Source organism: Calliphora vicina, chromosome 5, assembly GCF_958450345.1.
Source record: "Calliphora vicina chromosome 5, idCalVici1.1, whole genome shotgun sequence".
In the NCBI taxonomy this organism is placed as follows: domain Eukaryota; kingdom Metazoa; phylum Arthropoda; class Insecta; order Diptera; family Calliphoridae; genus Calliphora; species Calliphora vicina.
The window spans coordinates 1,762,947-1,789,859 of NC_088784.1; the positions used below are offsets into that span (position 1 = coordinate 1,762,947).

The 26,913-nt window shown below is 30.8% G+C and overlaps 4 protein-coding genes across 4 annotated transcripts; 2 read left to right on the forward strand and 2 right to left on the reverse strand.

Moving 5' to 3' along the window:
• Positions 1-1,226: 1,226 nt before the first annotated feature.
• Positions 1,227-2,551, forward strand: LOC135961099 (uncharacterized). Its single transcript, XM_065512588.1, has 4 exons — positions 1,227-1,414; positions 1,505-1,584; positions 1,654-1,820; positions 2,477-2,551. Exons 1-4 carry the CDS (start codon positions 1,275-1,277, stop codon positions 2,537-2,539), a joined length of 450 nt encoding a protein of 149 aa, XP_065368660.1. The 5' UTR covers positions 1,227-1,274; the 3' UTR covers positions 2,540-2,551.
• Positions 2,552-2,668: 117 nt separating this feature from the next.
• On the reverse strand, positions 2,669-13,901 carry snama (something that sticks like glue). Its single transcript, XM_065512587.1, has 13 exons — positions 13,598-13,901; positions 13,274-13,505; positions 13,020-13,196; positions 12,803-12,948; positions 12,561-12,722; positions 12,063-12,496; positions 11,513-11,946; positions 7,708-7,842; positions 7,270-7,626; positions 7,134-7,208; positions 7,011-7,073; positions 6,835-6,942; positions 2,669-6,758 (listed from the first exon to the last, which is right to left on the reverse strand). The coding sequence occupies exons 1-13, from the start codon at positions 13,761-13,763 to the stop codon at positions 4,616-4,618; spliced, it is 4,632 nt and encodes a 1,543-aa protein (XP_065368659.1). The 5' UTR covers positions 13,764-13,901; the 3' UTR covers positions 2,669-4,615.
• Positions 13,902-18,118: 4,217 nt separating this feature from the next.
• RpS26 (ribosomal protein S26) lies at positions 18,119-18,902 on the reverse strand. Its single transcript, XM_065513608.1, has 3 exons — positions 18,755-18,902; positions 18,399-18,576; positions 18,119-18,329 (listed from the first exon to the last, which is right to left on the reverse strand). Exons 1-3 carry the CDS (start codon positions 18,755-18,757, stop codon positions 18,169-18,171), a joined length of 342 nt encoding a protein of 113 aa, XP_065369680.1. The 5' UTR covers positions 18,758-18,902; the 3' UTR covers positions 18,119-18,168.
• Positions 18,903-19,450: 548 nt separating this feature from the next.
• On the forward strand, positions 19,451-26,543 carry TM4SF (Transmembrane 4 superfamily). The gene is made up of 5 exons (XM_065512002.1): positions 19,451-19,926; positions 20,848-21,036; positions 21,182-21,367; positions 24,872-25,072; positions 26,165-26,543. Exons 1-5 carry the CDS (start codon positions 19,861-19,863, stop codon positions 26,378-26,380), a joined length of 858 nt encoding a protein of 285 aa, XP_065368074.1. The 5' UTR covers positions 19,451-19,860; the 3' UTR covers positions 26,381-26,543.
• The last annotated feature ends 370 nt before the right edge of the window (positions 26,544-26,913 follow it).

Below are 26,913 nucleotides of genomic sequence, written 5' to 3' on the forward strand. Positions count from 1 at the left end.
GTGTGTTTTTTAAGAAATTACTATTTTTTTGTAAAATTGCTGATTTTTGAAAAAAAAAATTGATTTTTTAAAACATTTATAATATTTTGTAAAACTGCAGATTTTCTTTAATCAGTATTGACTTTTTAATAAATCGGTTAATTTTTTTGAAAATATTAAGCGTTGATTTGCATCAAATGAATTTTTGTGAATTACTTTGCATGTTCGCAAATAAAATAGATTATTTATATTTATTTCTTTTCTGTTCAACGATATAACACAAAAAATATTTTTAAATGGCTGCGAATGAGAATTTAAATTGAAATTGAAGTTATTTTCGGTCTGTGAATAGAACATTATAGTTTTGTCTGTTAGATAATTCATTAAACTATTAGAAATGCCACTGTGTATATGTATAAATAGTAACAGCGAGTTGCAGTTAGTACATCTACTGTATTACCAGTGTGTAATATAAGTGTGTGTATTAACAGAGTGACTATTTGTTATGTTAATTTAAATTAATAAGAGTTGTTAAATTTTTTAAACTACTGATCACTTATATTTGCAATTAAAGTAATACGGTTAATTTAAAGGTAATAAACCGCCGTTTTTAAAAGGTAAAGGCTCGGATCACAAGTGGTAAGGAAATTTGAGACTATAGTATTTTTTTTAGAAATATTCAGCCTTATTGTGTTTCGTACTAGATTAAAGAAACAGGTTGCATGTTATCTTTAATCTAGTACGAAACTGTCGTTATAGTAAAACGCCAACGCCTTACACGGTAAGACTAATTTTGTTTACTTTTCTTTATTACCTTATTTAATAGAAATTAAAAAAATATGATTTTTTCGCTTGCAAACAATCTTGAGTGTATTAATGTATTTTACGCACACTTTTTATAAACCAAACACACCAACCCACACCCCTCCTTTGATTTGTTTTAACAAAAACGACAAAAATTTAATTTGTGGGAAAAAAATAACAATTGCATTAGAGAAAAGCTTAAACTTGCAAAGGTTTTGGGAACTAGTATTTCAGTATTTGTTTTCTTGTCTTAAAACTTTATTCATGTTTTATTTGATAGAACTTATTTAGTATAATTTGTTAGTCGAAATGAGTCAGTCTGGCAGAAATATAAGTTTTAAGATTTTACAACTAGTACGTACATACATACGTCTAGGAATAGAATAGTGCAACATACATACATATTTATTATCATATTCTTCATAATTTCTTCTTAGATCGTGTGTATAGGCGCAGTGATATATAAAAAAATTACAGACAATAAGGCGCACATGATTTTGAAAATAAACCAAAAAACTTCAAACGAATGGAATCTTCTGCAAAATGTTACATGGTCAGCAGAGGGTAATGACTTTAGTATTTTTGCTTATGCTGGCTACACCTTTATAATTGCGGTTTGTTTGTTGGACAGGTATGTACATACATACATACATACATCTGTATGATTGGTACATACATATGTACAAAATAATTATTTCACTAAATATACATAAATTTCCAGACTGATAAATTTTAAGAAAGCGTCTACTTCAACGGATACACTTTTCTTGCGTTTCGGTGTCATTATATTTGTCGTGCAAGGTTAGTTTATACAAGTTATGTACGCAAAATCAGTATATGCTGAGATTTTAATTTTCTTTTTATATATAGGCATTATGGTGTTCTATTCGGTAGAATATGTGCCAGACGACATTAGAATCAATGCAATTGTCTTAGGAACTCTATCATTTTTGGTAGCCATCTTGTTTTTCTTAGAGGATTGTCTTACCATCAAAGGATATGAAACATCAAATAAAATAATACAAACAGAAAAGATTGTAGGTTGATTGATATCAATTACATACCGAAAATGCAAAAGGTTCTATCAACACTTTTTTAAAATTTACAGGAGAGACAAAAAAAAAATCATTATAAAATTTAAAGTGTTGTGGTTACAAATCTGATTTTCTTTCTTCTATAAAGTCGTTATTATTAAAAATAGAAAGCTAAAAATTTGTGTGTGCATTTATACATTGTACCAAAACTCAATTTTAACGCCCTTTTGCATTGCAGGTGACGATATGTATGTACATATGTATATACATTAGGACTATAATTTGTTTACAAATATGAAAATGGCCCTAGTATAGTCGAATTAAAAATAATTAAGAAAAGTTTTTTATCGCGGTTGTTAAAAAAGTTCATCCACAATACGCGGTGAAGATTGGAATTCAGATCTTATTTTTTTCCATTTAACACTAACAATATGTATGTATTTTAACGTGATTCAAATTTCAGGTAGGATGCCAGATAACCGATATATAAATATTTCATATTTATACTTTTTTGGGCGTTTTGGAAAATGGGTTTTCTTCCTAATATATAACACAATCAATATTGACGATCGCGTGTCGCTAGGCCAAAATTATAGCCCTAATGTACATACATACATACAGTGTATAATATTTGTTTTGGTTCGATATTTTCATTTCAGAAACCGATATCATCGATCCCCTTAAAACAGACAGATGATAATATACTCCATACTTATGTATAATTATGTTATTATGTAATTAATTCAATATAAATTGTGACATATGTATGTGTATAAAGTGTTCGTTAAAAAATACATATAGTAAAATTAAGAAATCTGACTTTGAATAGAAAATAAATAAGATAAAGTAAATTTTTCTCATTAGTTGGGTTTTATTAAAAAGAAAATTAAATTTCCTTAATAGGTAATTTAAATATATATTTATTTAATTATATACAGTGATGGACTTAAGTATAGGCACAACAAACATCTTGTATTTAAAGATTGCATTAAAAGCAAAAAGAATATTTTTTTTATTAAAACTACTATTAATCTATTAAAGGTTGATGTATGTTTTAAGATACTAGCTGTTTTATTCATGTAGAAAGATGAGTTAGTCCGTTAGCAGATAAAATGTACAAAAAGTTCTAAAATACGATGGACAAAAGTATAGGCACACTTTTGTATGCATTTATCCAGTTATTTAAATTTTAATAATATGGCAACAATTTTACATTTGACACATGCTGTTATGTTCCGTTATTATTTTTCAGTCATTTAAATAAGTGAGAAGTTTCAAAAAGTTTGCAAAATACTTAATTTGTTTGTTATCTTTTTAAAATGAGCCCTAAACAGTGTGAAACTACTGAATCTCAGCGCAAAGTAATTTTACATTTGCATAACCAAGGAAAATCGTTTGCTGAAATCGGGGAATTAATGAATCGCAGTCGTTTTACCATACGGACTATTGTAAATAGGTTCAAAGGCAAAACAAACTTTGAAAATGCAAGCCGATGTGGTCGTCCTCGAAAATTAACTGAGAGAGAACGTGCTCAAATCGTACGAAAAGTAAGAGCTGATCCAAAAATAACATCTTCCCAGGTTGCCGCAGAGATTAACCAAGATTTTGGCAAAGATGTACACTCCAAAACTGTTCGGAGAACGTTGCATGAAGCTGGGTATAACTCACGTGTGGCTAGACGCAAACCCTTAACATCTACTATTAATCAAAAAAAGAGAGTGGAATATGCCAAACAGTTTGAAAATAAGCAATGCGATTTCTGGGATCAGGTACTCTTCACAGATGAAAGTAAATTTAATATTTTCCGGCCTGATGGACACGCTAGGGTCTGGCGAAAGCGTAACACTGCATATGAAGGCAAAAATCTTCTACCAACAGTAAAGTATGGTGGCGGAAGTGTTTTGGTATGGGGTTGTATGTCTTCTGCGGGTGTGGGAGAGCTCGTATTTATTGACCAGATAATGGATAAGACAGTTTACCTTAACATTCTGAAGGAGAATGTCAAAAAAAGCGCAGAAAAACTAAACCTACCTGAGTCATTTACATTCCAGCAAGACAACGACCCGAAGCACACAGCACATGACGTAAAGATGTGGCTTGCCTATAATACGGCTCATGTCTTACCACACCCCCCGCAGTCCCCAGACCTAAACCCCATTGAACATTTGTGGGAGGAGTTGGAGCGACGAATCCGAAAACGCCCAATTTCAAATAAGACTGAGCTTAAAACAGTTTTAATGGAAGAATGGCATAATATAGGCGAAAATATAACCAAAAAGTTAGTCCACTCCATGCCAAATAGACTTAAGGCCGTTATTAAGCAAAAAGGACTGCCAACTAAATATTAATTAACGTTTTTGTTATTGTAAAAATAGTTGTGCCTATACTTTTGTCCATTAAAGTAATGAATTTTTTTTATGTTTTTCTTAATAACGTTTTTTGCAAAGAAAATGTATTTAATTTTCATGCTTATTATTTTAATGTATAACCTCTACACCTATAATTTAATCATAAAATAAATATTTCGTGTCTTCTTATAAAAATAAAACAGCAGTTTCTTTTAAAATGCCTCTTGTGCCTATACTTAAGTCCATCACTGTATGTATATATTATGTACTTTATAAATTTCATTTGTATGTGTTTTTAAATGTAAATGCTGAATATGAGCATTTATGTGTAAGTATATGGATGTGTGTGTTGTTCTTGTTCTTGTTTAAAAAAAAACATGTTTATGTTTATTTTTGCATTTTTTGTTTGTTGTTGTTTCTTTACATTTAATTGATACATTACTACTCCTTTTATTTCTTGCTCTTCTTTTTCTTTTTCTTATCCGATTTATTTTTCTTTTTGCTTGACTTTTTGCCACTGTCGCTGTCCGGAGACTCTGAGCGTTTACGTGATTTCTTGTCACCTTTTGTATGTTTCCGCTTGCGATCTTCGTCATCGGATTCAGAGTTTGAGGAGGAAGGACTTCGTTTCCTTTGGACAACAGCGGGGGAATTTGATTGATGACGTTTGCGTGAAGTATTGTCATATTCGCGATGCTCCCGCTCAGAGCTAAGATGTGCCTTGTCAGTTTTCGAAGTTTTGTGATCCCTACTTTTGCTATGAAGTCTGGTGCGGTCGCTATCGGGTTCATGAGCATGACGGTCTCGAATACGCTCTCTATTTTTATCTTTATCATGATCTCTATCCTTGTCTACGTTATCTTTATCACGATGTCGCACGCGTTCTTTATCTTTGCCACGCTCCCTGTCCTTATCCTTATCTTTTTCCCGTTCTCTGTCTTTTTCTCTATCTTTCCCTCTTGGTTTTTCCTTATCATGGCTTCTTTCACGGTCCCTATCTCGTCCGTGGCGTTCACGATAATTTTTGTCGATTTCGCTTTTCTTGCTGCTGACTTTATTATCCGCACCGAATTTTTTTCGACGATCACTATCTGGATCTCGATCGGCGTTGGCGAAACTAGATTTGTAGGTATGATCTGGATCACGTCGAGTATCTGAAAGCTGCGAATAAATGGGTTGATTACTGACCTTACTGCCTAATCGATCCTTGATTGATTTCTTTTTTTCATTGTTCTCACTTTTCACCTCGATCGAACGATCTTTGTTGATATTTACAGGCAATGTTATTTGTATATTTCGAATGCTTTCATGTTCGTCACTGTAGCTTTTAGAGGATCTTTCTTTTGATACAGATTTTTTACGGACTTCTAGAGGTCGAATGGCGTTAATTGCTCGAGCAAAAATGGCTTTTTCGGCTCTTACAATAACGTCATTTGTCACTTTATTGTCTGTGTGGTTCTGTACATGAGCACTGACTGTGTTGGCTTCAACAAATTGGTTTGCTGCGCTAACCTGGTCATCCAATTCCCATTTAGATGCTTCGGGTACGAGTTTATTAGTGCTTTCCTGTAGCTTAAAACTGTTGTCATCGAAATCTGTTTCGTACTCGTGAATATCCAGAACAGCATCGAAACACTTTATTTCCGACGACGTTGGAGTTTTCTCTTCGTATTCCGTAGTCGGCTGCTGGTTCTTAGGAGTGCTAGGATGTGCCATGGAACCGTTTTGTTCAGTTTTTGGTGTAGAATTAGTGGCTAAATCCTTTTCCATGCTGTGATATTCACCCTCGTCTTCCAAGTCGTGTTTGTTTTCTTTGTTAAATTCCTTCTCTAATTTATTTTCCTGCTCAATTTCATTTTCAACACTGTTGGTGCTTGTATTAAGTTCGTCATTTTCTTCCTCTTTGTTTGTATATTCTTTTTCTTCCGACTTGAGCCTGTGACGTTCCTTTTTAGATTTCTTTTCTTTCTTAACCTTTTTACGTTCGCTCTTCTCTCTTCGTTTTTTCTTTCGATCCTTAAGTTTTTTGTCCGATTTTTTGCTTTCTGACTTATCTTTGTGGTCGGTTTCAGAAGAAGTTTGATGTTGGTCACTTAACATATCTTTTTGTCTGGGTGGTGTCATACTGCGTCGCTTTGACTCGCGGTCGTTTAGCTCCTTGTCCTTTTTACTATGTCGCTCTTCGCTTTTGCGTTTACCGTGCGAGTGACTTCTATTAGTCATTGCATTATCTTTGTCCCGTTTGGTGTGTCCGTCGCTTGGCTTTCCTTTTGGCGTCGTACTTCTATGAACCTTTCGGCGTTTTTCACTTAATCTTAAACTCGATCGCGAACGGGATCTTGACCGCGTGTGGGATCTGCTTCGCGATCTCTGATCAGTTTTCCCACCAATATTATATAATTTGTTTTCTTCCATATCTTGAGAGACACATTTTTCGTATAGATCTGGAGTGTTGTTACGCAGCGGCCGATCTCTTTCTCTGATAGCAGCCGGAGGTGAAGTATTATTGCTATGGAATGGATTACGTGATGATTGTATTTCAAAACCTGGTGGTGGCGGTTCCGAGTTTTCATCATTTATATTATAGGGCCTCCTTTTAAAATGATTTTACAAAAGAACACAATCAATCATTAATGCAAAAATTTAAGATATTTAAACATCAAACCTACCGTAGTTCCATATTCTTGTCTTCGTGCTCCATGTGTTGTCTACTTCCACCTCTAGGATCCAAAGACTTTGATGGGTTTGATAATAATCTACCAGAATCTCTTTTTTGCCTGAAATTGTATTAACCTCTTAGTAGCAACTAATTTCTAAACAAATCAAAAGTTTGAATTAAATGTACCTTTCAAATCCATCCTCTTGTTGTTCATCCAATCTAAAACGTTGGTGGTAGTGGTGCAGATGTCTAAATGTAGATTGGCATTGAAATAATTTGTTTAAACTTATAGAGAATGTATATACTTACTTTTCGTGACCACTATGTGCTTTAATGTTTTGTGGTGATCTATACCTTTTGATGGGAGGAGAATGAGATCTAGATCTAAAATGGGGGTTTGTTAATACTTAAAGTAACCGATATTGAAATATGTTTAAATATTAACCTTGAACTTCTATCTAAAGATTTTGAACGTCTAGTTCTGTAGCCTTGATCCTTTTCACGCTCTCGATCTCGCTCCCTTTCTCTATCTCTGTCTCTTTCCCTTTCTCGCTCTCTATCCTTATCAATGGGTTTGCCATAGCGAGGCCACCTGCGATCATTATCTCGATCACGCGAACGGCCTCGTTTATCGTGATAGCCATGATCTTTTGTGCGATTGTTATAGGGAGATGTTCGAAAATTACCTCTTACATGACGTTCTTTTGATCTTCTGCGACGGTCGGGAGAACGACGTTCATCTTTCTTTTTTTCTTTCTCCTTCATAATGCGGTTAAATGCTTCCAATGGATCATCAATTATCCTAAAGAATTGAATACATTCACATAGTTTACATAGTTTATTATTAATTATTTATTTATTTATTTAGCAAGGTGATTCTTACCCAACTCCAACTTTGGCGGCCACTTCTTCATAAACAGACGCAATGTTATTAAATGGACGCATTTGATTTGTGGCGTCGGCCTCTCTTATCGGATAGTTAAAGCGATTCGGCATAGCTGAGGGAAAACGTTGATATCTATGAATGAAAAAAAAAGAAAAAAAAACACCAACATTTAGCACAAAATATGTGTTTTTCAAACAAGTTATTAGCACGTTCACAGTTTAACCAGGTTCCAAGCTAAACTACCATCGTCAGATTATTCAACTTACAGTGTCAAAAATCGTGCACCTTTTGGACTGAATCAGCAAGAACTTACCGGAAAAGCGCATAATTTTAACCAAAAGATCACAAACGCAGTCCACAAACTTATGTCCAGTTACAATCCAGTTAATTAATATCAGCACTCGGCTAAACTATTACAACTGTATATATACATATGTATATTCATATGATTTATGTACAATAACTTAATTTTCTATTCGGTTGATCAATAACAAATAGTAGTAATTATTATTTATAATTCAATTAGACATTTTTTATTATATTTTTGGTTTAATTTGTATTGTATTCAGTTTTTTCATTGATTGTTGGTTGGTTATTCCATATAAACAATTTAATATTTTATTAGAAAAACTTAAATAACTCTTAGTCTTTTGTAATCATGTACATATTCGTAGTATATTGACTTACACATTATTTTTACATATATACTAACATATACATGTGTGTATGTATGCAAATATACATATATATATATATGTATGTATGGATATGTACTACATTATATAATATACATTTTACTATTAGATTTGCTTACAAGTTAATTGTTTTTTTTTTTACTTTCTTACAAACAAATATTTATGTCTGTTTAATCTAAGTATTTATCGATTGGGACGATACAGCATTCCATCCAAATCTCTTTATAATGCTAAATTTATTTTTTAAATACATATTATGTGCTTAAGTTAATTATAAAGTCAATGACAATACTTGGTTCCAAGGAAATCTAATTTAGAGCTTACAATAAAAATTTAAGGCAAATCCTCCAGATATCTAAGATATAGTAATTACAGATGAGCCTGATTATATATTTTAGTGCATGTATTAGTAATATCCCAATATCTATAAGTAGAAAACGCTAATCTAAGTGAGTATATGTTCATACATTTGGGTTTTACAGACACTTTTTCGTATGAGTTAAGGGAATACTACTGGAACAATTTGTATAATGGGTGATTTTGTAACTTATTCCTTTATGAACCAAAGATACTACAAATAAAAAAACAAGTAATTAAGCTAAATATTACGAAAATGCTTGCACTTTCTCTAACCGCGAAAATATCTTAAGTACATGACAATAAAAGTTATAGAAGCTTTTTTGCGATGCCAAATTTAATATTAAACTCTTTTTGCTTGAACGGTACACACTATTTCAAAAATAAAATTATGGTGAAAAAAATTAGTTTAAAAAAATGTCGGTGTCCCAAATGGCTGTAGTTTACTGAGGAGTGTCTTGGGAAGTACGAGATATGCGAACACCTGACCTCTGAAAAAACGGCCTTATCATGGTCCCCAGCCATCAACTAAGGATGAGTTTTGGTCTAATAAACCAAGCTTGTAAAAACACTTTATTAATGAAATGTCAACAAATTAAAATGAAACAACCACCCCACACGACGACTTTAAACAACGGATATAGATTGGAATCGGTAATGTACGAACTCTTTCCGAAACGTCAAAACTAAAACAAGTACGCAACGAGATGACATCATACAACCTCGATTAAATTATAAATTATATGCGAGTTGTTAAGTTTTCCCTAATTAATTTGCCACGTAAAAAGCATAAGGTAGACATGTTATATATCAATGGATAGAGGATTTTGTCTACTTTTCAATAATGTATATAACTTTTGACAATTAAAAAATTCATGGAAAAATATGACAAAAAATGCTTTTTATTGAGTTTTTGCATAGATATACATTTTTTAAATTATAATAACATTTTTATTTATGAATATTTTTTAATGAAATTTTACACTTATATAGATTTTTTATTGAAAATGGAAAAATAAAAACAAATTTTGAAATTTGTAATCACGAATCCCGCAATTCCCAAAAAAGGCCCAGATTCAAAACTTAAACTCGACAACACTTCCCCTTTGAGCATGTGAAATTTCATTCAAATCGAAGTAAGGGTTTAGAAAATACAGATTTATTTCCCTCTTTTTTTTCTCATACCACTGTGCGTTGCACTACCCCTGGCATGTAAGCAGGCACTTGAAAAGAAGATAAATTTATACTGGTACATCAAATTATGCGGAAGTACTGGTCCCGACGGCATACCTGCAGAGTCCATCGAAGGGCAAATGATATAACCATCACAACAAAGCTCAACATTTGTAATGTAGTGTACTGCTGCTGTATGGTTGCAGCACGCCGCAGAGTGTTCGATTTGAGAATTTAGGACAACAAAAAGCATAACTTTGTAAATAACAGAGATATAATGCTGGTTTTTTGTAAAAGTGCTTGTAATATGTAAGAGAAAAGTTAGGCAAAAAATTAGGCTATATGCGACTACTACCAGCCATCACTTAACATAACACTTAATTATAAACTTGCCTTTAATTTTTGTCTATATTTACTTTTAACTGTCAAAGTGCCGTTATAAGAATACAAAGTAAAAGGTATACAAGAATCACAAAAATTCAAGTTAAATTTTAAATAAACATTTTTTATGCACCGGAAGCTACAAGTCTTCTAATAATAAATGCTTAAAACAAATCCAAATATCGTCCCCTCAATAAAACAATAGTGTATAAGTTATTGCATAATAAAAATCTGCATAACTGATTCTATTAGTGGTCAAAAGATCAATTGAAATATTACATTTGTTCTAGATATCTACTAACACAAAAATTTTAAACTCAATTATTTTGAAATGGCAAAAAAATTATACACTATTGTTTTATTAAGGGGACGATATACTGGTGGTTAAGATATTTTCGCTGTTAGAACTCGAAATTATTTCCTAAAATGCAAACGGCGCTCACTAACAAACAATTAAAAATATTATATCATGTCCAAACTAAATTTCGGCCATTTGCGTTCGTAAATAGCGATTTTATGTTATCATATTTTTCTTTTAAGAGTTTTTCATTTCATGTAAAATAATTATCATTTGCCAAATTTCGGCCAAGTGCTACCGATGACGTCTCATTTTAGAGTCTGGCAATGTGAGTTTTTCAGAACGTAACCAATCATAATATGCGTCCTAATCCAAAACAAATGATGATGGTCTCTAAATACCCATTATTTTCATAGATATTTAATTTTTTTTTCGGATTTGAGTTATTTTCAATAAATGTTTCACATTTAAAATTCCATAATTTATGTTTTATTTTTATAAATGTTCTGATATTCAGTTAATTGTTTCCCTTTAAAATATGTATTTAAAAATGAATTCGCTGACCTGAAAAGGGTGGAACACTGTATGTTTGTTACATAACATAATAAGTTTATTCAATACGATAAAATACAATTTTTTTTTCATCTGATATATAATTCACTATCACTTTGTTTACTTCTGTTTTTGGCTTTACAGAGATATGAACTAAATATAGTCATAGTCTAGAACTCCATATTTAGGCTCTTACAAAATCTGAGACCCTCCATATTGATATACTTACATACATATGCATGTATAGGAATCTTCATTATTAAATGAATGCCATTTTCCGTTGCTCGGAAAAGTTTAAAGGAAATCAATCTGTTCTACAAAGAAGAAGAAGAGGAAGCTCACTTACCCTGGTGCCACATTGCCAATTGGATTATAAGATGGGTCGTATGAGTTTATAGGCGGCATAGGCAAACGCATTTGATGTGATGGATGATGCGGAGGCATATTTGGATGAGGATATAAAGGCGGTCGATGCATGTGGCTGTGAAATCCTGGATGCATATTCATGGGCCTTATTGGTCGTTGTTGTTGCATATCATATGATTGGTGAGAAGGGTATAAAGGAACTGGAACCGGATTAGACCCGGGCGGTTGCACGTTATCTATTGATTTAGACGATGACGGCATGTTTCTGCTCTTTTCATACATGTAATGTTCATTTTTGGCATTTTCGTGGTGTTCACGAATTTTCTCACGAGACGAATGTTCCCATTCTTTAGCAGAATGGCTAGAGGTCTCATTGGATCTATGAGAATTACTTTCCTGTTGATAGGGAGATACCTAAAATTATAACAAAATAATTAACAAAACTTAATATTCTCAACCACCATTCGAAAGGCAATAGTTAATATTTAATCAAGTATACATTAATATATGTTTGGTTAGACTGTAAGTACCTGATGATTAGTTTTCGGAGAACTTTGCTCAATACCCGGAGGTTTGGGATGTGAAGCATGACGTCGGCTTAGATATTTTTCTGTACGAGTATCCGATGCTGATGGAACTTTAACAACAATATTGTCTTCATAATCCGAATCTTCGTGAGTCGGACTGTTAATAACATTTGCTGTTTTATGTTTTAATTCAACATTTTCAATAATTGAATCATCGATAGTAGGTTCTTCCACTGGTTGTGCTGGTGCTGGTGTTGGTAATATTTTCATATCGATATCTTCTTTTTCTTTGATCTCAGATTCAATACAGACTTTCTCTTCTGCTTCGGCCTCTGGTTCTACTAATTTTGTAGTCGACAACTCATTATCAGACTCCTTATCATTGACATTCTCAGTTTGTTTTGTCTCTAACGCTTCCTTTGACTGATGATTTAGTTCTGAAAGAAATAAATGCACATACATAACTTTAACATGACAAGTATGTATTTAATAAATAATTACCTTTTTTCGCCTGACCACTGGCTTTGTAGCCGGTGCGATTTTTGAAAGCATTAACAGAATTTCTTAAAAATCTATTCGGTATCAGCGAACCAGGTGAACTACCGTTTTCTTTGCAATCCGGACATTCATTATCTTCAGATTCGAGTAATGCTGTGCGTACACCTATATTAGAAAATACGTATATGCATATTTAATATTACAGATACAAGAAATACATATACACAATATATTTGTAAACATACAGTCATCACAAAATGAACTCCCACAACATGGTATCATTACGGCATCTACAAACAAATCGTTGCAAATGCTACATATTAGGTCTTCGGGTATTTCCTGTTTCTTATCCTCTTCCACAACAGCTTCTTGACTTTCAATCATCAATGCCCTGCATATATTATGTATGTTTTGTGTTAATATTCAGATAATGAGGTTAACAAATTTATTTTGTTAATTTACCTATCATCCTTGTCCCTGAAAGATTTGGGAATTCCTGTCGTCCTCTTTTCCACGGTATGTTCCTTACTAATAATGTAGGGACAATTTTTAATCCAATGGCCTCCTTTTTTGCACTTGTTACACCGATAAGTGGAGGGAACCTCACCAGTTTGCGAGTAGCCTCTAATTTTCTGGTAGCTATAGAAAAATTGTGCCCACGTAAAAAGTGTATGTTGCCTGGATGATTCTTAATTTGATCATAAATAATAACTTACCTTTTGGGATCATATTCAGCAGTACTTTGTAACATCATAGCCTGAATTTTATCCTCCTCGCTACCTTCCATTTTCGATAAATCGAAGTCTGCTGATTCCACTTTAGATGGTATTCTTGGCTGTACTGGCCTAATCGCTGGATCCCATGATTTTTTTACTTGGTTGGCCACCGGCACACGCGATATTATCAATGAGGTATTTTTAGGTATCAAACTTGATTCATGTTGATATTCTGCAATAAAAAGCATATTGAATAGAATAAATATTTTACAAACTGCCACGCCATCAAAATTAATCTTTAATCATTCTTGTCTCATTCATTACCTTCCTTAGTTTGGGCATTAATAATTTGCAAATCAAAATCAGTAATTTTACTTAGACGCTTCTGTTGCAGAATGGCTTTTTTCAGGTCCGCCACCGATATATGCAGCCCATCAAAAGTTATGGTGTCATAATCGAGAGTGCTTTTGAATTTATAATGCACAGACATCGTGCCCGCACTTGTTTACAATATTGTATCTAGCACAAACTCAAAACTTTTCCGTAATTTTACAAAAATTTTGTGAAAAAGAAAATTATTATGTAGCAATTGTAGCTACATTAGCTATTTTCGCATTGTGTAAAATGAAATTAGTATCGAATAGAGATGTGGATATCAAAAGTACCAGATACCCGATGAAAGTGTCAACAATATCTGAATACCTGATTAAAGAACCAGTACCAATACAAATGTATACAAGATGGAGGCGATTTTACCACAAACAACAACTCGAACAAGGTGAATTTAAACATGGTGGCATCAGCTAAACAGCTGTTTTTGCATTCACTTGCTACATAAAATATAAACTATTATGAATATGCCAACTCCATTTTTAAATTTCTTGACACATTTTTGTTTTGCTTTGGAAATTTAATAAATATTTTTAAATAAATTTAAATAAATATAATCAAATTTTGAAATAACAGTTAAATTGAAGAAGCGGAAAACGGCTTTACAAATTCCAAAAATATTGGTATTTGAAAAATACTAATAAATATATAGATATAACACACCTGATAATTTTTTATCTTGATAACCACATTGACGTTTATCATGATAAAAATGTATTAAGTATAGATAGGGGGTGTTATATGTGCTTTTATAAAACAAATAATGTTTAAAGTAGTCATTTATTCGAATCACCCTATCAGTGTCAATAGAGGGTGATCAACGTGCATTTAATAAGGTGTCATCGGGAGCACATCTTATTATAGATATAGCACACATAAATGTCAAACTACACGTATAAAAAATATTCGTCCGAACGCATTTATGCCAAACTCCATATATAAAAAATAATTGAATCAGCCTGTATTTATTAGAATTCGCCACTGATGTCACTGTTAATACGCCTTGAACAGCAGAAAGCAAGGCGTATTTAACAAGGTGACAGCAGTGGCGAATTGAAATAAATACAGGCGAATTCATTTATTTTTTATATATGGAGTTTGACATAATGGCTAGTGCTAGTTCTGTAATCAGCTGTTCTCGTGAGGTCACCTTATTAGATTCGCCTTGGCAGAAAGCTAAAATCAAGGAGTATTAAACAAGGTGACAGCAGTGGCGAATTGAAATAAATACAGGCGAATTCACTTATTTTTTATATATAGAGTTTGACATACGGACGTACGGGCGAATATTTTTTATATATGTAGTTTGACATTTGTGCGTGCTATTTCTATAATCAGCTGTGCTGCCGATAGCACCTTATTAAATGCACCTTGGCTAAAATCAAAAACAGGTGTGAAAATAAATAGACCTGAAATTTACTTTCACGGAGCACATCAACGTACACAAGGCGAATTTATACAAGGTGGAGTCAGTCAATCAGCTGATTACTCTTTTTTCGCTTGTTTGGTTCTAACACCTGTCAAAGCTTGTTTTTATACTTCAATATCTACATATTCTAAGCTAATTAACAAAATATTTATATTTTGCATAAATAAGTAAAGCCCTCACTATTCAATTATCTACACTATATTTAGTTTTAATACATATTTGTTTAATTTTTAATTTCTGTTTTTTGACATTTGTTAAGACCATTTGTTGTTTTTGTAGAACTACCACCACCTTGTATAAATTCGCCTTGAACGTACATATCAAGGCGAATCTAATAAGGTGACCTCACTAGAACAGCTGATTACAGAACTAGCACGTGATTATGTCAAACTACATATATAAAAAATATTCGCCGGAACGCCATTATGTCAAACTCCATATATAAAAAATAAGTGAATTCGCCTGTATTTATTTCAATTCGCCACTGCTGTCACCTTGTTAAATACGCCTTGGTACATATTTTATTTATATATATTATATTGGGTATAAATCAAGATCAGCGAAACAGCTTGCATTTTTATAATTTTTTTGGTGTTGATAGCTCTCATAATTAGAAGCACAAAAACGTTAATATTTTTGCCTGCTCTCTCTTAGTTTAAGAGTTATAGGAATTTAAAGTCAATACATATAATAGTACATTTCTCATATATTTGGAAAACAAACTGATCGTTATGGGTATCATTGAATAGTGCTTCACTATACCTTTAATATGATATATAATATGGTACAGTTTATTAATATTGTGAACCAAAAATTCCTTTTTGAATTTATATGACAGTACTTCAGAAAATTTTGATATACAGAAAAAGTGATTTTAGCGAAGCCGGTGTTCGATACACCCCAGAGTTAAAAGTCCCTTCACCCGGCCGAAGACCGACAGAAAATGTGAATATTAACAGAAAAAAAATTATGAAAATATAAACTGTTACGGAGATCTTGATTTGTTCCGTTGATTGTTTAAAACGATCACTTTTATACTTTTTTATATTTTTTCTTAAAAGAAACAAATACGTTACATTTAAATTAACAAAGAAATATAAACAAAGTTTGATAGATTTTATACCAAAAATCTCGAATTTGAGGAAAATTTGGCCAAATGGCTACATGTACATATATATTACAATTGAATAAATAAAATAAAAAATAAGCTCAAAAATTCACTACATTTTTTTTTTCAAAAATGTGATTTTTAGTTTATTAAAAAAATAAATCAAATGCAATTAAGATAATTAATTCTAATGATCGATCGTATTAACTCTAAAAAAGGCCCTTCCATGATTTGTAAAGTTTTTTTTGCATAAGTTTTAATTCTAAAGATTTTAGATATGATTACATTTAATGTTTATATCAAAATCTAGGACACTTCTGAACCACACTAAAGTTCATACAGTTCAAAACATGAATATAGCATTACCACTAGTAATTTTTTTTGAAACAACTAACTTTGAAAATAACGTACTCTTATACATATATACATACATAACTATACATATGTATGTATTTTTATCATTTTATTAAAGAAGAATATAAATTTATTTAACAAGGTTGGCTACCGTTATCGGCAAGCTATCGTTACCCCTGAAATGCCCTTTCAGATGGACTACCGCTAAGATATCGTTACTGAAATAACTGCAATTACCGTTACCGAATAATAGTAAAAATCATGTCATTACCGATATTCTATAAATAATTTAAATTATAAAAAATACTATTTTTAGCAAACTTAATCTGCGTGTAAGGTTTGATAAAATTATCCCTAGTATCCAACATTTTCATGATATCTTGCTTAATTTCTTTTTATATTTTTGCAAGTTGTACAACACGGTTGCAACGTTAGTGGACATGTTGTAAACATTAATTGCAATCTTATATATAAATAGGCCACACGTTTTTTTGTGGTACACTTTCAAGTATGTTATTGTCAACCAATATTGATGAAACATATCTGGTTTAAAAGGTTTCCTTCTCTAGATATATAAATAATTCTTTTTTTCAAAATTCTCTCCATAAAAGTGGTCGAATTTCGGCCACCAGGAGATCCTAGAATAAATAAATACTCAAATAGTGATTATTTTGAGAATTCGGTTCTAAAATTTGTAAGGTTTCGGTAATTATTTACTTTTTTCCGAAAGATATGAAAATACATACATACTTAGAACAATAAAACAAAAACTACACTCAATCATATGTGATTATTGTTTTAAACTTTTTTTGCTAGAATACGATAATGGTATTAAAATCCATGTATGAAAATTTGAGTTGTAGCGAAAATGGATATGATATTTGAAAATACCTTTTCAAAAGGAATACATATTTAGTTTGACTTATGAGCATTGAAATATTATTAATGAATCTGCTTGATTTGATAAAATTTTTACCTAATTTTCAAATTATTTTTTCTAGACGTGTTCTGATGCAGTACGTCAGACTTGTATAAAAAAACTAAATTTTCTTTGTTTCAGAGCTTTAGTTACTCAATCAATGTTAGTTATCAGGTATCAAATTTAAGACGATTTTGAGATTGTCGAATTAATTTTACCACTCACTGTCTTGAACTTATAAACAAATTTCAGTTGTTATCCTACATTAATTTTGTAAAATAAAGTTATGGGTCGGTTATGAATTGCAACCAAATTTCAGTTGACTAAATGGTATTACAGATGACAACTGACTACTTTTAGGTGGCTGCCCTCTGGCAACGCAACTGAAGTTCGGTTGCCATCCATAATCGATCCATTATAAGTAAACTCCCGTTGCTTTTGTTTATATGCTAACTCGTTAAATATTTTTTAGTGGTAGGAAGAAGTTCGTAATTGAACGGGTACAAAATTTACTACCACCCCACTTACGTTCTCATTTGAATGTATATTTGCCTTGTAGGGCATAGAAAAACACTATCTATAATGTAGGGTTATGCCATGAAAAAACAAAATTATCTCAAACATCTCTTTAAATAATAACAAATATTTTTTTTACGCATTTAGCATTTATTGTTTAATATGCTTATACAGTAGATTTACTTTCTGGGTTGGTTACGTTGCATATCCTTAGGGAAAGTTCTGACTGGAGGAGTACGAATGCGACGTGCCTCCTTGGATCTGTTTCTTACGACCTTAGAGTGGATTGCGCATGACACACAGTAGTGCAACTTTGCGTACAATTTTGGTAGAATGTAAGCTGTAATAGATAGAAATTATGTCAATTAACCAAATACTTAGTATGATAAAATATGCAGTTATATCTTACAATCCCAAATGGAAGCTTCAGAGATGTCACGGACAGCAGCAGCTTCGACAATGTTACGGATTACAAACTTCTTGATTGCCTTATCCTTGGGGACACATCTGGCACAGTTTGTGCAACGGACAGCCTTAACGTGTCCTCTATTGTGCTTGCAACGTCCCCCATTACGGCGTTTTTTAGTCTTAAATGATAAAACAATTCCAATTAATACACTTTGATCAAACAATTGTTATGTAAATAAACACTGTAGAACAAAATATTGATTAAATTATTAATATAACAAACGATTAAGTTCAAAATTAAGATTTTGTTTACAATTTAAGTTTTAATTTTTTACACAATTTTTTAGCAAAACGCACCATTTTGATTTGTCTTCTTTGGCCGGAAGAACGAAAAAGAAAGAAATGTACGAAGCGAAGTTAGATGTAGTTGACAGAGTTGATATAACCCAACCAATTATTGTACTAAATTGCTTTTTAGCACGTGTCTGTCAAATTTGCTGGGCTGACACATTTGTATTGTAATAGATTAACTGGTAATTAAAAATAAATGAATGTTTAACTAATTATGATAGAATAATGTATATAACATTAAAATATATTGTTTAAAATTCATATGGTCTTGTAAAAAGAATTATAAGAAAAGTATTAAAAGAAACATTTAAATTTTTTTTTAATTTTTTCATAATTTGTTAAAATTGTAATAGATTTGTATTTTTTTTTAAACGATTTTATAATATAATGTTAGAAACCACTTATATGCATAGGTCATACAAAAAATATAAATTTATATATTCACGTGAAAGCCACATTAATTAAATAAGTTTCCTTAAAATCGAATATAAAATAATTTTTTGTTTTTGTTTCTTTTTTAAAAAGGAAACAAATAACTGCCGTTTATGATCCCTTGATGGGATAATATACCAAATACACATATCATTGTGACAAAAACAACCATGTACAAAGTGTTTCATTCATTTGCGTAAATATGGTTATAGATAATGCGTTCACTGTTCAAATTGAAAACAGTATAACAATGCCATGTAAGAAAAAGTCTGGTTACTGATTACCACAACTGATTTCTTATAATTTTTATTACTTGGTTCAATTGAATTGTTTTTATAATTTAATTTTCAAAATCTACTGCAACAAAAATTTTCCCAAAAAAGAAAAAAATCATTCCTTCATTGTTGAAAAGTGCTTCAAAACTTGTAAACATTATTAGTCAGTCAAATGAATGCATTATGTGAACAAGAAGGATAACGAAAACTCGAGAAGAAAAATAAAATAAAAGTGAATTTGCAAAACATAAACGGTAGATAAAATAATTAATTAACAACATCAAATAAGATTATAACCACCAATCAGCAACCCAACCAAAGGGGCGGGGAGTAATTATAAATATAAATAAATAAATAGACCAACACACACACACATATTGGTATTTTAAACCAAAAACCAATGAGATGGCATTAACAAAACGTATAAAATGTTTTAAATATATGGTTTACTGTTATATTGTCCTATTAGCGGTAAGTTTTTATTATTAATATTTTGCATCACTTTCTTCCAAATCAATTGCAACTTTGATGAATTAGTAAAATAATAAAACAATAAATAAATAACTAAATAAAAATCGAGTTGATGGTAAATAATAGAAAACATGGTTGCGCAACATACCAACATACATACATACATACATACTAATGTTTGTAGATGTGTTTGTGTATATAGTACACATTCATTCACATATTTAAATACATGCATGCATACATAGATACTACCCAGCATTTCTGGGTGACTGTACCGAACTAGTGATTTTACCTATAATTCACAAAACGTTACCTCACTAGCTACTTAACGGTTACTTGCTTATCTACATAACTAGTTATTTTAACACTTACGGGTGCTAATCTCAGGAAGCTAATTGATCTAAAATAATCAGTTTAAAAGACATTTCCTAGACAGTCAAATAATCGATTGCTTGTAAACAAATCTTCCTCCGACTACTCTCCAATATATTAAATATATAAACGTTTAAAGTGACTACACGCTAGATTACTTACAGATACTAAAGTGACAATTAACTTACGGCACGACAAAATATGTATATAAATTGGAGTCAACCAAATGATTAGACATTTGTAACAATTAAGGGATGGATACATTGACTACTTTTATAACTGCTGGGTAATGCATTATATTATGGAAATAAATAAACAATAATATGTATGTATGTATGTAGGGTAGGGTATGGATTTCAGAGCATGTTTTTGATACACATCTCTCGCAAATATAGGCAAATGACCTTAAATGCCATTTTCTATGACAAACAAAGCAAACTCTATGGAAACATCAATAAATAATTTATTAATTCAAACACATAATTAAATATTACATTGTATACATACATATATGTACATACTTATCATTCATTATATTTACATATGTAGGTAACAGGATGTGCTCAAATATTCTTGGGAACATCACTATTGTGGGGCCATTCGGGACACTATGGGGTAGTGCAAAATAGGCTATGGGCACCAGCAGCTCTGTTGTTGTGCTTAGGTCCTGGTACGTTTATTCTTTGCTGGATAGGCTGTCAGGCTACCAACCAAAAGAAACGATGTCTTTTGGGTATGGTAAGTACATTTTATACGAATACCACAAACATATGTACATACATACATATGTATATTATATACATTGAACTTTATTAATATTCCATGTACCTATCTATCTATCTATACATATATTTTTGTTTATTAAAAACTAAAAAAAAAACAGTTTGCAACATTCCTGGTGATTAACATCTTAATACAGTTCTTATTATGCGGCTGGTCGTTAGCCATGAGAGAGCATTTACCATCATCTGTAGAGATTTACATAGACGATTCATTCGTTGAGTTCTTGGACAAATTCTCCAGGACCAAGGTTGATAACCTACATTTGTGGAATAGAATGCAATCACAGGTAACCTTGAAAAAATTAGAAATACATATATATTATATACATAAATAGGGTATTTATATACATACATACATATATATGTATCTATGTATCTATGTATGTATACACAAAAACGCACTCAATCTACTACCATAGAATATTTCAGATTGAACTTTGTGTTCATAAAACTACAGTGAATGTCACTTAAAATCGTACACCATCGTAGTCAAATTTTATTCATTAGTTTTAGAAAGTAGATGTTTTGGAAATATTTTAAAATGCTATTTTTATATTGTGTGTGCTATTACCTATCAGAAAATTGGGTATAATTTTAATTGCCCTTATCCACAAATAAAAAAAATTGGGTAAAACTGTCAGTGCCCAGAATATCAACGCTTCATTTAAAATCGTAAAGGCATTAAAAAATAGCAAATGATACCCTACAAAATATTGGGATTATTTAATATTAACATTTTTTTTAATTTTTAAAGTTTTAATTATAATTTAATATAATTGTACGAATTTAAGTGAAATATGAATTTTGTGATGTTCTTTAATTTTCATCAATATTTTTTTTAACGAATTGAGGTTTTGTTAACATTTTTGTTGAAATACATATTTTTTGTTCCAATTAATAAAATGACTTTCAATTTTTTATATAATCACCTATTATTGCTTGTATAATTTCATAATATTACAAAAAAAATATTTTGTACGATTTTGAGTGACACTCACTGTATTGGTGTAAAGCCTTAAAAATACGAATTTTAACGTTTTAAATTGATGCCAATTATTTTGAGACAAAAATTAAAAACAATATTTTTTAGAAAATCTATTTAAGAACTTCAAATTTCTGTTTGTCTCGACCTACTGAATAAACATTTTCCTTATTAAGTCACACTGAGTAATTAGTTTAGGTTGTGATACTATCAACAGAAAATCAGTTGACACGAGTACGATTTATGCAACCGAAATTTTGTCAATCCAATTAAAATTGTTCAGTCACCAGAAAATATTTTCTTCATTTAGAGTGAATCATTTCATTATCAATAAATTCGGTTATCACAACCAAAACCATAGAGAACATAGAGCGGATACTAGAGAAACATAGAGCCATAGAGCGGAAACTCTGCTGTCAAAGACCTAACTCAGTTGTCAGAAACCTAAGTGGTGAGAATGTATTAGTAGAAAAAACTATGTGAAAACAAAAACAACATTCATATGTGTGATTATTTTGAGTAATTTTTTTGTTTGAGTTTTTTTCTAGTTTCCGCTCTATGCTTCTCTATGCATAGAGCGGAAACTAGAAAAAACTCAAACAAAAATTGTACTCAAAATAATCACGTTTTCACATAGTTTTTTCTACTAATACATTCTTACCACTTAGGTTTCTGACAACTGAGTTAGGTCTTTGACAGAAGAGTTTCCGCTCTATGTCTATTCTCTATGATTGTGTTTATTTCCTGTTTCTGCATCAGGTAATAACATTTCTAGTAGGTCGACTTAACACAAACTGATATTTCAAGTTCTTAAAGGAATTATTGAGATGCTTATTAAAACTTGTAAGGATATATAAAATAATGACATTAATATTGGTTTAAATTTGTGTATACATATTCTGATTTGAAAAAGTACTTCTTCGAAACGATTTACGCATTTTTTCAGATTCAGAACTTAATCAGATTTCAGATCAGACCAATTATTTGAAAATTTTTACTGGTTTTTGAAAATGAAATGAGATTAATGTACATATCAGTTATACGTTCGAGAATTACGCTATTGATAATCAGCAATATAAATATAGGTCCTTTATATTACTGAGATGAGCAAAAATCTACGACATATAAAAATCTGGAAAAATAAAATCCTTTAAAATGTTAAGTTTAAAGTAACCCACATAGAGATAGTGACATTAAGTTTAAATTTAACCCATTATACTTACTGTATAAAGGGGATCGTAATTTAAAATCAGTAGAAAATTATCATATTTGTGTATCCTTCACCATTTGTAATAACATAAAATGACCAATTTTTAAAATTTTCATTTGCAACACCAATTCATTAATCATTCATTTAAATAATTAATTACGACTTAATTCATATTGAGAATTGAGAATTTATTCTTTATTTAACCATTTAAGTTTTCTTTAATTCAAATCCATTATTGAAAAATGATTCAATTATTCTTCAATTCAAATCTATTACAAATAGGCTTAATCTTGTAAGAGCAAAATAAAAACAATTTGAATGAAGATAAGATATTTGTATTGAATTTGAATTTAACCATCCAAATGAATTAATTCCCATTATTAATTAATTCTACAATAAATGAATTCTAATCAAATAAAAGCCTCTGAATAAAGCTAAATAATTTCTTTTGTTGGGAATATTCTTATGGAAAGAAATTCCAGACACTTTTTATTCCGATCGTACTGGACCATAAATGGCTGAGATACATATATGCGAAAAAACATATAAATCGTTAAAAAACGATATTTTTATGAAAACAGTAACACGAAGTCTGGTTATTTATTAACTAATTTTAACCGACAGTATAACTATTAGTTAAGGCATAACCAGGCTTCGTGTTAATGGGGGTTAAAGTTATGAATATTCTGTTAAGGAAGTGAGTCCAACAATTAATCAAATTTAGTAAATATTAGATGTAAGTAAAAACATACAATATGATCAGAAAGTTATATGATAATTGTCTTACCCCCGTTAACACGAAGTCTGGTTATGCCTTAACTAATAGTTATACTGTCGGTTAAAATAATTTTCGTATGAAAACTGTCAGTATAACTATTAGTTAAAACATAACCAGACTTCGTGTTACTGGGGTAAGTCATATTTCTATCGTTTAGAGTTATTAAATTATGCATCATATTTATTATTTTATTGCCCAATTCACAATTGATGTCGTATTGTAGTAGCATTGTATGTCATAAATATTTTTCAAACTAATTTTTCGAAACAAAAACAACACATTAATAAAAAAATTACGACATACAACGATACAACGCTACGACACCAATTGTGAATTGGGCATATGATTTGTTTATTCTTACAAAATACTTTAAGATTGGATTTGTTTGCTAGTTTAAGCGGTAAATTATGACGTTTTGTGATTCTATGTGATTCCTTCTGGACCCTATCGTGATTTCAACATACAGACGGACATAACTAAATCATCTTGGAATTTTATAAGAATGCTGAATTCAATGTGTTACAAACGTAATGACAAAATTCTCTTTTTGGTGATGGATATAAAAATATATATTATTAGAAAACTAAGCTCTTTAAGAGAGTGATTAAATTAGTTTAATTTATTTATGTATATGTCAATATTTGTTTGGTTACTTTTGTCCAGCATTGATCATTGTATTAAGTTACTATGTGTATACGTAAACTTGATTCTTAAATTGAATAATATTTATAAATATGTGATATTATGTATGTACGTACTTACATTAAAATGTGTATGAAATTAAAATTTTTTTCAATTCTCATTTTTTCTTCTTCAAATAGTTGCAATGCTGTGGTGTGGATGGACCATTGGATTATCGCCGCTTGTCCTTGCCATGGTCATGTTGTTCCAGGCCAGAACACGCATATGAATCAGCTTGTGATACACATTACAAAAGGGGTTGTTTGGCTGTAGTTTCAGAACAAATCAAATACACACTGTTAATAACAGCATTCGGAGCTGCCATCATTGCCATTTTCCAGGTATTAACTCTTTCACAAACACACATTCGAATTTGATATGTTTCCATATGATTCTCAAAATATTTCGGCTGATTGTTCATGTTTTGCAGGGCACCCTCATATTAAATACATTCCTTTGAGAATTCATTCTTTATCGAATTAATTCCTTAGTGAATCATTCAAATCTTTCTGATTTCAAATCCATTATAAAATAGTTTTATTTATTTAAAATGTATATTAAGGGATTATATTATTCTTCAATTAAAAAGGCTTAAGTAAATTTGTTTTCAATTAATTAAATGTAAATGTTTAAAAGCTAAACAAAACTGAATGAATGAAGAAAAAATTATTTTAATTAAATTTGTATTAGACTTGAATTAACAAAACTTGAATCATTCAAAGGTTCAATAAATTCAGTTACGAATTAATTCCATTACGGATTTAGATAAAAGCCTTTGAATGGAGCTAAAGAATTGAATGTTGGCAATGGATTTATGGACTTAATATTTTAGTAAATTAAGCTCAAATTGAATTAAATTATTCGAACATCTAAGAGAATCCAACTGTAGAAATTTAAGATAATGCTTAAAGTAACATTGAGCTGAATTATTTCCGGAATCATTACAATTCCCATTTCTAGGGGACACATTTGAAATTCGAATGTACAATATGCATATGTATATAAAATAGAAAGGCCCTATAACTCGTGCTTTTTTAAGTCAAGAGCGGACCATTTATCGAAATAAACAAAAATCTGGACTTACAAAAAAAAAAGCATGAGTTAGGGCCTTTCTATATTAAGGTAACGATATGTAATGTAGTGCATATACATACAGTGAGCCTCAAAAGTGAGTAAACACTCGCGATTTTTTTGATTTTTTTAGGATCATGAAATTCATTATAGTCCGATTTAAATCTTTTTTTTTTACAACCGAAACTATTATTCAACTCAATCTCTAACAAACCGAAACATTAAAATTTTAATCGATGAATAAATTTTAGGATTTTCATTATCTTAAAAAAAATCAAATATTTTTTGGTGTATATTCACTTTTGAGGCTCACTGTATGTATATTTAAAATTACTACATATTTTGTTTATAATATTTTTCAGAGCCTTGGTCTTTTTTGTGTTGTTCATCTGGCAATTTTATATGGAAAACACGAACATGGTTACGAAAATAATAAGCTGAGCAAGAAACGTCAGCAACAATTTCTACCACTCTCCATTCAGGATAAGCGCCAGGACATTCCATCACCTTTAAGTTTGTCACCAACAGCACCGGGCCATCGTGTGCTAAAAACATCAGCTCCCGGTGGTAAAAAATGACAGACGATTAGCTTTTAAGTGTTCAATTGAATTAAAAACAAAAAAAAATATAAAATGTTTTAGATTACTATTCGTAATAATATCTACACTACCTATTACTAAACAAAAAAAATACTATTCTACTAATTTGAGATGGAAAATAATAAATGTGGCCCTCAATTTATGTTGTTGTTATTTTGTCATGTTCAATGTACAAACAAAATTCAATTAAAAAAAAAAAATAAAAGAAATTCTTAGAATTAGACATTTCAGTCAAAAGTATCTCAAAATCTCTATCTCTCTCTCTATTTGATATTGCAATAGTTGTTATATTTATGTATATTATATATACATATATGTACATGTATATAATATGGTAAATACATACATACATATGTATGTATGTATGCATGTATTATATAGTGTGCACTGGTGAAATGAGTTCAAGGATGAGGTGTTGACTTCTAGGACGTACATACAAAAATGCTTGCATTTAGCACAACATACTGAGAAGGTCATTTAAAAAATACACATACTTTGATTTGATTTGATAA

Coding starts and splice junctions, on each gene's coding strand:
- LOC135961099 (XM_065512588.1), top strand. CDS start 1,275: ATGATTTTGAAAATAAACCAAAAAACTTCAAACGAATGGAATCTTCTG. Junction 1,585..1,653: donor CATTATATTTGTCGTGCAAG/GTTAGTTTATAC, acceptor TTTTATATATAG/GCATTATGGTGTTCTATTCG. Junction 1,821..2,476: donor TAATACAAACAGAAAAGATT/GTAGGTTGATTG, acceptor TTTTCATTTCAG/AAACCGATATCATCGATCCC.
- snama (XM_065512587.1), bottom strand. CDS start 13,763: ATGTCTGTGCATTATAAATTCAAAAGCACTCTCGATTATGACACCATA. Junction 11,947..12,062: donor CTCCGAAAACTAATCATCAG/GTACTTACAGTC, acceptor TTATAATTTTAG/GTATCTCCCTATCAACAGGA. Junction 6,759..6,834: donor GACAAGAATATGGAACTACG/GTAGGTTTGATG, acceptor TCATTTTAAAAG/GAGGCCCTATAATATAAATG.
- RpS26 (XM_065513608.1), bottom strand. Junction 18,330..18,398: donor TGAAGCTTCCATTTGGGATT/GTAAGATATAAC, acceptor TATCTATTACAG/CTTACATTCTACCAAAATTG.
- TM4SF (XM_065512002.1), top strand. CDS start 19,861: ATGGCATTAACAAAACGTATAAAATGTTTTAAATATATGGTTTACTGT. Junction 19,927..20,847: donor GTTATATTGTCCTATTAGCG/GTAAGTTTTTAT, acceptor TTACATATGTAG/GTAACAGGATGTGCTCAAAT. Junction 21,037..21,181: donor AACGATGTCTTTTGGGTATG/GTAAGTACATTT, acceptor AAAAAAAAACAG/TTTGCAACATTCCTGGTGAT.